Source organism: Zerene cesonia, chromosome 19, assembly GCF_012273895.1.
Source record: "Zerene cesonia ecotype Mississippi chromosome 19, Zerene_cesonia_1.1, whole genome shotgun sequence".
NCBI classification, from domain to species: Eukaryota; Metazoa; Arthropoda; class Insecta; order Lepidoptera; family Pieridae; genus Zerene; species Zerene cesonia.
Window position 1 is genome coordinate 3,974,689 of NC_052120.1, and position 13,922 is coordinate 3,988,610.

At 31.9% G+C, this 13,922-nt stretch overlaps 1 protein-coding gene across 2 annotated transcripts; it reads right to left on the reverse strand.

Moving 5' to 3' along the window:
• LOC119834497 (acyl-CoA Delta(11) desaturase-like) lies at positions 1–13,435 on the reverse strand. 2 transcript variants are annotated; one of them, XM_038358881.1, is made up of 5 exons: positions 13,302–13,435; positions 6,346–6,554; positions 4,233–4,363; positions 1,828–2,033; positions 1–721 (listed from the first exon to the last, which is right to left on the reverse strand). In XM_038358881.1, the coding sequence occupies exons 2-5, from the start codon at positions 6,548–6,550 to the stop codon at positions 241–243; spliced, it is 1,023 nt and encodes a 340-aa protein (XP_038214809.1). In that variant the 5' UTR covers positions 6,551–6,554; positions 13,302–13,435; the 3' UTR covers positions 1–240. The 2 variants fall into 2 exon arrangements, with proteins under 2 accessions (XP_038214809.1, XP_038214810.1); XM_038358882.1 differs by lacking the exon at positions 13,302–13,435 and adding an exon at positions 12,052–12,189.
• Positions 13,436–13,922: the final 487 nt, after the last annotated feature.

Genomic DNA, 13,922 nt, shown 5'->3' on the forward strand with positions numbered 1-13,922 from the left:
GTAGTATGTTAAATATTTATTTCTAAAATTCTAAATATAAGTCTTTTTCCTTTATAACACGTACAAAATATGAGCTTACTAATACATATACATACTAAAATAAATAATCTTTACATAACAAATCCCTCGAAACAGTTCCTTGAACACCAGCATTGCGCATCATATTTTATCCAACTTAAAGAATACTTCTTCCTGTATGTATTTTTTTGGTATATCTAGTTTAGTAGAACATAATATATACTAGTCTTGGCACACTTTTTCACTCGGAGACTCGTGTATTTCTTCGTAACCCCACTCTTCGTGTGAGCCGTCTCCCGTTCTTTTGACGCGTTTCTCGATGACTTCAGGTGACACGGTTTTGAGGTCATAAGCCCAACCGATCTTGGCCATTGTGTCGATGAAGAGTTTCGTCAAGTTTAGAGAGTAATTGCCGAGTTCGGCTGTTTTGTAGTCCCAAGGGAAAACGTGGTGATAGTTGTGGAAGCCTTCTCCCAATACGACAAGCGATACTGGTCTCGTTTCAACTGGGTTGATATTTTTATCGTAAGGCTTGCTACCCCATTTATGTGCAGCAGAATTGACGAGCCAAGTCACGTTCAAAACATACACATATCTGAAAATGGCACAAACGAAGTACCCATTCCACAAGGTTTCACCCCATAGCGTTGGAATGTATGAGGGCAGGATGAAGCAGGCCAGTGGCATCAGGATCAGGTAGTACCTGAAATAAAGAGGAAAAGGTTTTTCTTCATTTAGCTATTTTCTGCATATTTAAACACATAGTAAATTATTATTTTTGTATACAACAACGTCCAGTGGCTAAATAATTGGTATCATAATAATATTAACAACAAAATATTATTCAGTATTCAAAATATCACATGGTGTTAAAATAAATAAGAATTTGTTTAGTGGTATATTAAGTTTCATTTTAACCGTGTATCACAAACTTAATAATTAAAGACACTTAAACGATTTTGGAAAATATATAACATTCTATAATATAATTTTATTTAAGCCAACATTTCTGCCGACGAGAAATCATATTTTACACCGAAGGTGCTCACGACTTCAGGGGCAGACAGGTCAATATGTCGTTGTAAAGTGTTCGAAATTACGAGTAAAATAACAAAATTTTGATATAGCTTTTAAATCCTCTAAATAGTCTTTAATTTTCAATCACAACAAAATGTACGTTTTCTGTGTATGTTTGAATTCGTTTTCGTTTTAATTTTCAGTATTCTAAGATTTGGAAATAAAATTGCATGTATTTATGAAATAAATACATCACAGTTATTAGTAAAATTCTGAATATTGAAGAAAATTACATTATTTTTAATTAATTTCTTCTCATACGAAAAAAGTGTTTAATTTTAATTAATTTTATAAAGGAAACCACTTTAAAGAAGACCCGATCCTATGACACAAATAGACGCAAATAGCTTTTTGTACATTTCTAATATTAATTCAAATTCAGATTGAGCGTAAATTAAATGAGATGTAAAATACAAGACACTGCCTATAAACATTATATTATTTTATAATTGTAGGAATCTTCAACGAACTAAATAATAAAAACATACAATTACTACAACGTTCGGAGGTAGGAATATAATAATTACTCACACAATTAAGCGTATATTAAATCAGTTTGTTCCAGGACATCCAATTGTTTATTTTTAGTCGTTAAAGCGTTTTTGCATTTGGTATTAGTTAATAACTACTTATTGAAGTGATTATAGAATAGATATAGTATTCTATGGTCATGGCGCAGCCGCTCTTAGTAACCGTCAACTCATCTATTTATAGCATTCCTTTATGTCTCACCGTTTTTGGAACCGAAGTATTGGATCTGCCTTCAGATCACTCATGTCAATTGTAGGTCCCTTGGCCTTGATCTCAGGATGTTTCCGAACCAGCAGCCATCCAATGTGAGAGAAGAAGAAACCGCGGGTGGCGTTGTGGGGGTCTGCATCCGTCTCCGAGTATTTGTGGTGCATTCGATGGTCCCTTGCCCAATCCAAAGCGGAGTCCTATTAAAAATATGTGTTTTATAGCTCTGACTATTTGAAGCCTTTAAATGCGCTGCTGTATTAAAAACCAGCTGTTCGCCAGTGGTTTTGGAATGACATTGGATGGACAATTTTCTTCATATTTAAAACATGCTTCAATTTAGAATATAAAAATCTCTACCACTATATCATTCGATTATTGTTACAAAAGTACAAATAATGAAATGTTGTGTTGTTGTAATATCATTAACAATAATATTTAATAAAAATTATAAACAATAAATCCTTGAATCTAGAGCTCTGCCTCATATGACAATGTGGCCAGTTACAGATTCAAGCAGTTAATGTATTAAAAGTATAGTACCCATATAACGATTTAGCAAAGTCGCCATTTTGGATATTTCCATGCTGGGATGCGTAATGTGCGATATGTGAGTTGCATTTCCTTTTTTTTAACTGATTGACATCTTTAAGATTATCTTTTAGGAATGTGTAAAAAAATTTTTGATTAATAATTTATATACAACCACTATCTGACTCGGCCCGCACACATATCTGACAGCACATATATGTATATTTAATTTCATTAAACCAAAGAGCTAGACGATGTTATCGTGAAATTTAATTTAATTTGCTTTGGTCAATTATTTCATAAATTACGTGCATCGACTCTTTTCATTCTTTATCATTATTTATACATAATATCGCCGACAGCTTAAATATTAATTTAATTTGAATTGAAATAGCCAAAAACCATCCATTGTATACAAGTATATAGGGCCAGTGTACATTTAGTTACATTTTATTTAATCAACGATATCTTCAATTCAAATTGTGTTTACCAGCGAAGGTGCCTTTTAAGATAACTTCAGAAATGTCAGCAATGAGTTAGAAAATTTATCTAATTTTCATTTGAGTGAAAACAACAAAAAAAATTGAATTGCTGAACATAAATAACAAGCCGAAAATTTTGCTTTTAAAGCATTGGAAGCAAATTTCCCAAAAGCAAATAGAAGGGTGAAAGAGGTGCATATACCATCAATATAAAATGTCTTCAACGCTCTTTCATAATGGAAAATACCTCAAACGAGTGAAAGTCACAAATAAGTCACGTATGTATTCACGTAACTATTTTATTGCCGCGAATTGATATCAGTGTCATAGGTTGCAATAACACAGCTCAACATGTGCCGCCCATGTAGCATATTTGTCACCAGAACACTTATCACGTTAACCTGAAGTGTAATTGCTGTCGGAAATATTCTTCCGATGCGATAACATTTTTATAGATATAAAAAAGGTTTTATTGAAACGAAGTTCTCTTCTCAATTGCACGTTATTTCTTTCGACCTTATTTTTGTCGCTTATTCGTATTTGATTTGAATAAAATTTATCGACTGTTGTATTCTCTATTTTTGTCGTTTGGTCCGCGTTACAAAAGGAAATTCCCATGGAAATGATATCTTTCACTGCAGAAAAAAGTAGCCTATGTCACTCTTTAGCCTCTTATCTATTTTCGAACACAAAAAATATTCCATAAAATCGTTCCATTGCAACGTTATAGAAAGACAAACGAAGAAACAAACAAACACACTTTCGCATTTATAATATAAGCGGGAATATAAAAACTTGTTTACGTAGATTTCTATACTTTTTACTATCAACGCTCACGTGCACTCTGGAATTGCTATCTCCTTCCTTATCACAAGTCAATTAAATGTTTATTGACAATTATACGTATGAGTGGTGGCTCAGTGGTTAAGACCTTGATTTTAAAGCGTAAAGTCGGGGGTTCGAGACCTGACAGAAGTGCAAGATTTTTTTAAAATTATTATGTGAATAATGCACTACTGCTTGAAATAGTGAATGTAATTATCGTGAATGCCAGTGTCGAAGAATCAAAAATTTGACAACATGTGAGTTCTGCCAACCTGACCACGGCCAGCGTTGTGGATTATGGCCTGAAATCTCATAGTAGGCGCATTTCTCTATAGTGGGAACTTATTTGGGCTGATGATGATTATAAGTAATAACTATCTCAGTGTGGTTGTAGTACCAATTTCTCCGCCGCATGTAAAAAAGACTTCATAAAAAAATTATCACTTTTTGTCCGCCACATTTAATCAAAAACTCCAGATTTAATTAAAAAGGCTGCTTCCCATCTAGCTTACTTTAAGCCTAATATCGTTATGTAGCATATAGTCTCGTTCAATTACTTACCTGGAAGGCAATAGTGTTGAAAATGGTTAGCATAATGCGCAGCGGTAAGCGAGCTTTGTAGGATTTGTGTGCCCAAAGCCTGTGAGCGCCTGCTGTAATGCCCAAACCCGAACACAGGTATAAGAACACAGCTGGAATAGAAATAAAACATTATTATGATGCTTAACTAGGCTTCCTTTGTGTCATTTTAACATTAAAAGGGCAGGCACGGTATTATATGAAACACTAGACGCTCGTCCCGACTCCACCCGAATTCCACGATCCCTAGGGAACATTTAATCGGGATGAAAAGTATCCTATCACCCAAGTTACGTCAAGTGATTGACGGACAAATATCCAAACAAATAAATCCTTCGCTCTGTCTTCAACGTACCTAAGAACTAAAACCTCGAAAGAATGTTAATTAATCTACAGTCGTTCGGAATAGAATTGCCTTTAAATAGGTACTTAATTTAAAGAGAACTAAAATTATGATAGTAATGTCATATAATAAATATAACATATTAATTTTAATATGTTAGAAACAATAATACATTACTTGATAATGCATTTTATATCATGACATTTCAATTATTTTTGGTGTGTTGATTGCGCTTCGATTAGGATAACTGTTAATTTGAAAATCTTACAAAACAAATCCACACGGACGTGTACTGAAATTTTGACAGACATCCACTCTAAGAAAAGCTATTGATAAATTCCAAAGGAGATAAACTAGGTGATTTAAGTTTGTACCATGAAAATTTATTTGACCAGACGGGTGTGGACAACAAATGCTATTATTTAAATTAAACAAGAAGATGGAACAATAAAATTGATATTTATATCAATTTCCTTTATATTCTATTTTAAGACACCAAAAATTTAAATAAGATATATATATATATAAATAAGAGAGAGTTACGTAATGTGTTTACATTGCAAATAATCTACGTTAGCGGAGTTGAGCCGTTTTTACACTAAACATAATTATTTTAATTAAAAACTAAACCGCCTTCAAATATATCAGAACTAGAAGAAATTTAAACAAGATAGACTTTAACATGGAAGGCACCAGCTCTCAAACAAAAAAAGAATCATCAAAACTCATTCGATTTCCATTCACCCAGTCGATAGCTCTGAAGTAACAATACAAACAATACAGGCGAATTGCGAACCTCCTCCTTTTTTGATCGGATGAAAGGATCGAAAAGAGATAAAGTTTTATTAAATATAAAATTTTATTAATCATCTGGGCACTTTCAAGATAATTAATGATTCTTAAAATTATTATTAACAATACGAATTTATTTATTAAATGAGAACTTGATTGAATCAAAATATATCGTAATCTTTACAATGTATCATAAAAAATTACGTCATTATGGTACTTCACTGCTAAAAGCTGTTGTCGGAAATATGGATAAAACGTGTAACGATAGTTATGCTCTTTATGCTTTTATTCGACGGAATTTTCACCTTCATTTTTTCCTATCTTGCTTCCATTTATTTTCGCATAGCCTTTTTACATCGATACAGACATACAGAAGGGTGAATCGCATCTCTCACATGTATATTCCTACTAATATTATAAATGCGAAAGTTTGTAAGGATGTGTGTGTGTTTGTTGCTCTTTCACGCAAAAACTACTGAACCGATTCCAATGAAATTTGGTACGTAGACAGCTGGACAACTCGAATAACATATAGGCAACTTTTTATCCCAATATTCCTACGGGATACGGACTTACGCGGGTGAAACCGCGGGGCGCAGCTAGTACGTTTATAATTCCAGAATTGAGCTAGCATAATCTGTCGTGCCAGAATCCATAAGTATATGCACCTGACTTTAAACAATTCGTCGCATCACAATGAAACTATGATTATATTGCCCTATTAATTATGTACTATATTTACAAAAATCTAAATGGTCTTCAAATTGTCTCAATTGGACCAAATTAAATGAGGTTACATGGGAGGCACGAGCTTTAAAATAAGGAAAAAATCGTCAAAATCTATAGGTGTCGACTGGGTGGTTTCACCCAGTTTGAGGAAACAAAGCCGTCAAAACAGTCAATTGTTAAGAAATGAGGGGGGGAGGCTTTACTTGAAGTCAAGTAGAATGGAATACTTACCAAACAGTCTGGTCGCCCACATCGCTTTAGTAAAGAACAAATAGGCACCATAGACACCGCCCGCGTGCAAGAACGCAAAGAGGATCACATTCCTCCAAACTATTTTCCATTCTCGCTTGTCCGCGGAGGGCGGTACTATGGTGGCGTCTTTCGTTGCGTCCGACTCGAATAAAGCCCACGATGCCGCCTGTTGGTGGGGAGGCATTATTCTGAAAAAAAAAACTTTATTAAGAATTGGAAATATTTATCGCACAAAATATTCTACAGGTTCCATTTCTTGGGCTTAAGAATTCGTTGTGCGGAGTAAACTGTAATGAAGAGAAAATAAATTTAACAGCTTCTCTATTTTTGCTTTTGACATAAAAAATTTACTTAGCTGTATATTATTATTGGCTACTATAGCTGATATATAATAAATATTGCAATGTGAACCTTTCACTAAGCTATACTATAAACTAAAATATTTATTTTCTTTTCCTTGTTCTATATCATTCTATTTTTATTCCAGGTCAACTTGGGTGGCGCCGGGAAGAGCGGCTAGTCTCAAATTTTAAAAACATTCAACATTTGTTACGTATACAAAATTTATGTGGACATACGTTGAAACAATCGTATCGTCAAATGTTTTGTATTTAATAGCATTTTTGCTTTACAATACTAATTTGATGAAATTTTATCACGCTAAAATGTTCAATCTATTGTGAACATACCTACCATCGCAACAAGGATAATGTAGATTTTATTTTCATTATTACAATACGATATAATTTGGATTTTATATTTAAAATTTAATCATGACCTTACAAAAAATATTAATAAAAATATAATAAGTTTACAGAATCTACTAAAAAAACATCTTAATCTTAATATTTGATGGAATTAGGATGCAAGTCTCCAAACTCTTAAGGACATTATTTAGGAGATAGAAAATGATGAGAGTGAAAGTTGTGATTAATTAAAACCAAGTAATTCTGCCTTAATTTCTCCCGCATGCGCAATTAGCCCAGCAACAACTTTATTTACTAATTATTTGTATTTTATTGCGAGTGTTTATTCTTATTTATGAGGACGAAGCTAATAGTCATTTCATATAATTGGAATGTATACTATGATGTCCTCGCCTTATGCTTAACGTGGAGTTTGATTTTGCTCATTTGGATATGCGGGCTCTGACATAACCTCCGGGCCCCCAGAAAAGAGGCCCCGAGGTTATGTCAGTCCCACCAAATAGTGGCACACCAACTAATTCCTGCGGTCGAGATTTTTTGTTTTTATAACAATTATTTTTTCAGATTTACTAGGTTTTATTCTAATAGTATTTTTAGGATTTATTTTTTATCCGTATAGCAAAAAAAAAGCATCTGACGCAATCATGTAACAAAAAACTGTAAGTTGTATTATTAGCCATATTTCAGTTACATACATTCATATATATATAGGATATATAGGATAGTTGAAAACTTCAGTTTCAGTTCTATGTAATTAGTACGAAGATCTCACGAATTGAGATTTCCTAATGAATGAGTCATTCAATGATTGAATGTTGATTCAGCAATACAAAATGACCAAAAATAGCTGTGTTGTGTATTGGGTAATTATCACTGAAAATTTTTTATTTATATAAAGCAAAACAATGGTATTTCAGATGAGACGCTGTTGATGTCATAGCCGTGGGAAGCTATTTTCACCTTACCCGTTTTTCGTTACCACGCGATTTCTCTAATTAGGACTAGTTGTAACTAAATGGCTTTGCGAAAACGCCTTGTAACGAAAACCAGGTTAGTATTTTCTTGTGTTTGATTTTACGCGAGTATTAAATATTAAATAATTTAGAAATTAAAAACTTTTTAACGGATTTTAAACGTGATTTATTCATTATACGAGCGTGGTCAAGGGGAGACCAGGTTTTTCTGTAACATATATTATAAATATTCTATTATGTATAACTCTATAAATGATTGAAATATTGACATTTTAAATTCTTGTCAATTAACACTATATGTAACCATTTTTTGCCTTTGCCTTGATTAAAAATTAGTTAGTGAGCTTCATTTTCTTGAGCAGGTAGGAAAAAAATATTATTGATTTATATATGAGAATAATGATAAATTTAAATCGATTGATGTTACTTAGAATAATACGATACGACCGTTTTCGTAAATCATACATAATTACATATAAGTGTTATACGTTTTATGAAATAAAGAATTAGCAACGTTTTATTTTGAATGATACTAAAGTAGGTACTAATTTTCAAATAATATCCATACATTGCCCATAAACACGTGTCAAAATTGTATTATAATTAATTCTATGATTTGCACTTTACTTTATGTTTTATGCAACAATGACTTAACATTCATACATTATAATTATATTTCGAACGTTCATATACATAGTATGTAAGTATGTTTGTATACGTATAATTATATAAGTTTGTATAAAGCGCGTGGGAGCAAGGGTCGCGTTTGTCGCGGACGTATATTAACCAGCTCCCGTGACCCCTTCATGAAAGTGGCTCGTCGGAATACAGTGGGGTTTTAGTCGGTAAGAATCCGACATAATCCACGGCTCCTTTTCCCCGTGGGTATCTATCTATAAGATTTCCTTACTATAAAAAAAGTATGACGTAGTAGCATTTCGGACTGACATCGAGAACCACCACAAAAAAAAACAAAAAAAAAAGATTACATGGGAGGGTTTAGAGACTTTTATTTATACAAAACTTATTTTTTCTGTGTCTTTTTTATATTTTTGTAATTAAATTATTCTGTTACAGTTTAATAGCATTAATTTTTTTGAAAATGAAAATTGTTTAAAGCATATTTAAAAGATAAATAACCTTTTTTTATACTCCTCTCTCGCATTGTCCTTAAGTCAATTTAAAGTAATTATTCTGTTCAATGTATTATATTGAGTTTATATTATTACAGAATTGCCGTTTTTAAACATTTTTATATTATCTTTTCTTAGAGGTGATTATAAATAACAGGAAAACTTTAAATTATACATATTCGTAAAGCAGGTTGTGTAAAAATCATGTGTATTAGTTACAATTTGTGAGTAATTATATTAATTACAGTATCTAGGTAAATTGTTATAACCGAGTCGATCACCTATAAAAAAAACTAGTAATAATAAAAATAACATCTTATAATAACAATAAAAGCACCGCAGGGCACCTTGTGGTTTTGTCATATAAGGGCTTCTTCGAGTTGGATCTGTGTCCTCTTAAAGTAAGTAGTAAGCCTTTCAAAAGACCGGGTATCGTCCCTCTGGTGGTACCCGGGTGTTGTGGAGATAAGAAACATAATGATAGTAAAACACTCGATTGCACTATTAACAATTACACAAATAATCTTCACTTTACATACTAATACAAAAAGAAAAAACATTATATACTTTATAAAACTTCTACCTATTTCTGTCCAAATATCGATGCGCAAAGAATCTTAAATAACCAGCAATTGATACCTCGAGTATATCAATTACATTAATTATTAATATTTTCAGTAAAACGTTTGCTTTAATAAACGGACACTGATAATTAAATTAATTGATGTTGAAATTCTAACACCGTATTATTTATCAACAATCTGTATTACTGTTTAAGCAGTTTATTTTGAGTTTGTTTAATTGAATGACTTTTATTTCAAATGAAAATATTATGTAGCACTTATACCAAAGTCTGTATTAAAAATGTATCTAAATTAACTGCTTTGTATACCTAATATCTGCATTATGTATAGGCATTTATATGTATCTTCAATTTGGCAATTAGTAAGTATTCACGCGTGGAGTTAATTAAGACTGTTCTGATTTTAAATGTGAAAGTAAATCTGTTTGTCTGTCTCTACTCGCCTAAACTGCCGATATGAATTAAATAAAACTTGGTACAGTGATAGTTTGAGACCCGAGATCGGACATAGGATAGTTTTGCCCTGGTATTACCGTGGGAACGGAAAATATTGGGGAAAAACTCGGACTATATATTTTTTCCTTTTACTCACTTCACACGAGTGTCGTCGAACGCTGGTTTAGCTGAATATGAATGAAATTGTCAAATGTAGTAGGTACCTTTGACCGAAGTATGCAAGAAATAAATGAAACTTAAAAAACAAGATATCGAAACTATGTATCAGGAAAATAACTCACAATAGTCTGCATTAAAAGATTAACTACGATTATTCAATTATTTTAAGTATCTAAGGCTAAAAATTGTATCTACTTTGTACATTGCAGTTATCACAATCGTTAGATACACGCAAACAACGTAATATTGATGATAACGAAAAGCAATTTTTATACTATCCTTCCGCCGGCGGCTTTGCCCGTGTAATAACAGATAAATAGTTTCGGCGCTTTTCCCACAAACTTATCTAATTATTTTATATATGGGTATAAAGATTTCCAGCGTGAAAACTTTCTCGGATCTCATATTATCTATGTAGCAAATTTCATCGAAATCCGATCAGTCATTTAGGAATTGTATAAAATGTATTGAAGGGAAGAGACTCACAGACAGAGTAACTTTTATAACATATCTATCTACCTATATTTCTTATAATAAGATAGTTTAGATAGCAAATATATCTTCTAGAAAATGCAGTAATTATTATTTATGATAATGTAAACATACAATTAGTGCATAAGGAACTATGGACATCTCTCTATACATTGAGAGGGTGTTTAATATGTGATATGTAAATGAAATATAAATTAAAATATGTATAAGGTGGATGAAATTGACATATCTTACGTGTTATTTATAACAAATGTTACCTCAATACTCTCACATAATCTATGTATTTTTCGTAACTACACTTAATTGAAAAATATAAAACTCTAAAGTTTAAGCTTTGATATTTCATTATATTCGTGTCTGAATATGTTATCAAATGAGAAAAAAAATGCGTAATTTGGGTTTATCTATTAATTATATGCTAAGCCAAAATATATATACATATGTTTATATGTATATAACCAACTATATCTATGTCTGATCCCATTAGCTGTTTTTGTGCGGAAGAATACATTTTTTTCCATAAAACATTTCACATTTATAATAAAGGTTTTAAAGGTGAAAAGTGGTTAAAATAATGAAATTAACAATATAAAGCACAAATTCATGGAAGTAAAATAAAGACGCAATATATTTTTCCTTGTTCTTAATTAACAAAATATTTTAAAATGTTATTTCCTATTGTTGATAGGAATCATTTCATATTGAATACATTTAAGTACAAAATGTACATTTTCTTTATAATTTCATAAATCCTACCAATATTATAAACGCGAAATTTGTTATCGTTTTATGTAAAAACTTCTGAATAGATCTTAATGAGACCTTACAATAATACAGCTTATATATCAGTATAAGACATGAGCTATAGAAATATCAGCTATTGCCGGTGAGTTCGGCTGCGGGCGATCCGCGCGGCGCAGCTAGTGTCTAATTTAATACTACGACGTGCGTTTCTGGTTTTAACTAGCGTAGTAATTAATCTTCTCTTCCTTCCCCAATTGTGCTTAATATGTATATTTGAAAATCTATATGCCCAATATTTTCCTTATTTCTCATCAAACGTACTATATACGTCAATTAATTGTCTGAGTAGTAGATGTACTTAATTAAAAAATGTTAACATTGCGTAATAATACATGAGTGATCTATTGTTATGAGATTCAAACAAAATCCTTACTCACCAAAGCACTGTGATTTTAAACACGTCTATAAGAATAGAATTAGAACGAGTGATCCTTGCAAAAAGAGTTGCGGTCACAGGCCAGTGTTGTTTGACACTGGCATGACCGTCACATGCGCGGGAGTGGCGTGATCCCCAGATGATGTGCACAATCAACAAAGATCGAACAAGTGATATATGAGTCAGGTCACAACCTCTCCGCAATTGTTTACTAAATATTATCGTTTAGGAAATAAACTTTGCTAATTGTCTTTATTGTGTTTCAAAATGGTTAACAGTCAGACGATTGTTCATTTGATACAATGCTCTCAATTTGTATCTGATTTTATGCATAATATGATAATACTTATGACTTTAATCCTATGAAAATTTGGACTTAGTCTATGCAAAATATTATATCAATAATTTTAATAATGAAAATCACACTGTTATTACAAATGTAGAAGTTTGTTTGTTTGGATGTTTGTTCGTCAATCACGCTGAAGGATTTAAATGTAATTTGGTATACGGACAGGGTATGAGCTGACTTAGGTGATAGGATACTTTTTATTTTGATTAAAAATTAAATAGGAATCTTGATGTACGGAGCCGAGCGTATAGAATTAAATAAATCATTTATGTTAATTCTAACGTTTTACATAAATTTTTCCTCGATAAAAACGAGTAACCCGATAAGAGAAATATGAAACAATAGCGCTCTATCTAAGCCAGAAACAAGTGAAAAACTCGGGCATCTTTTGTTATTTGTACGCGAAATGTTTTTAGTCAGTAGGTATCGAAATTTACGAATACATTTTTCCATAATTTTATGCATAGGTACGATACGTTAAAACTGAATTTAACTTGCATTTTATGTAACATTCATTGGACTTTGTGTGAATCCACGTATTTTACAGTTATCATTTTCGAGGTGGTATGTATTTTTATTGCCGCAATTTTTTCTCTACGTCAAATGTAATATAGTGTATGCCATATACTTAGTAATGAGTATTATCTCAATTAGTACGAAAATAGCGTATTTTAACTTTATAGTTTAATTTGAATGGTTTTTCTTTTATAAATTTGTTTCAGGAATAACAAATATTTTTTTGTTGTTTATTTTACAGTATCCCTATACTCTATCAGGTGTTTTTAGGAAAACTTCATGGATCTATTTATTTCTATACCATAAATATACACACTTTGAGTATAATGTGGCATTTTGATAGTAAATGATCGAGAAAAATGCACAATGTATAGTTAAAATATTACCTTAAGCAGTGATAACTTATTGAGCACCGAGTTGGTTTATTAAGTTAGCACTGGGTGGCTTGAAGTCGTTCAGAAGTCGCGTAAGACTGCAATCGGCAATTTGTTTACAGCAATTATATAGGTACATACATTGTCAATAAATAATATCTAGTCGCGTCATAAATTGACCATAACGGAGCTACGTGATAATCCTTGTATAATTTCTAAAATTTTCCAGAATGTAGGCAATGAAAAACAAAACTGCATCAAATTTTCTCACATACGTCACTGTGGCGCACAATCCATTTACACATAAATTTTAAAGGGTTCAGTTGTGACTTACGAAATGACTAGAACTACCGAAAAAAATTTTAGCTATACGTCAACGCTGAAGACCTCGGTCGGTGAACGTTTTAACAATACTGATTAGTCATATTTTAGCACTCGCTTATATTGAATGAGCACGTTGTTTTGAATTTGGTGGTTGAACCATGAGTTTCAGCATGTAAATTTTGGATATATCTTTAGGTGTCTGACAGAAGCCAGGTCATTCGTGAGGGCGCAGTGTTGGTCGCATCGTGTAGCGTCGCCGTACTGATAATAATTTATTGTTTTTTTTGTTAATTGTTGTATATAAAAATA

What these genes read in the sequence shown, in the direction of transcription:
- LOC119834497 (XM_038358881.1), bottom strand. Translation starts at nt 6,550, where the DNA reads ATGCCTCCCCACCAACAGGCGGCATCGTGGGCTTTATTCGAGTCGGAC. An exon ending in GTGGGCGACCAGACTGTTTG is followed by an intron (nt 4,364 to 6,345) that starts GTAAGTATTCCA and finishes TTTCTATTCCAG; the next exon opens with CTGTGTTCTTATACCTGTGT. An exon ending in TCAACACTATTGCCTTCCAG is followed by an intron (nt 2,034 to 4,232) that starts GTAAGTAATTGA and finishes TATTTTTAATAG; the next exon opens with GACTCCGCTTTGGATTGGGC.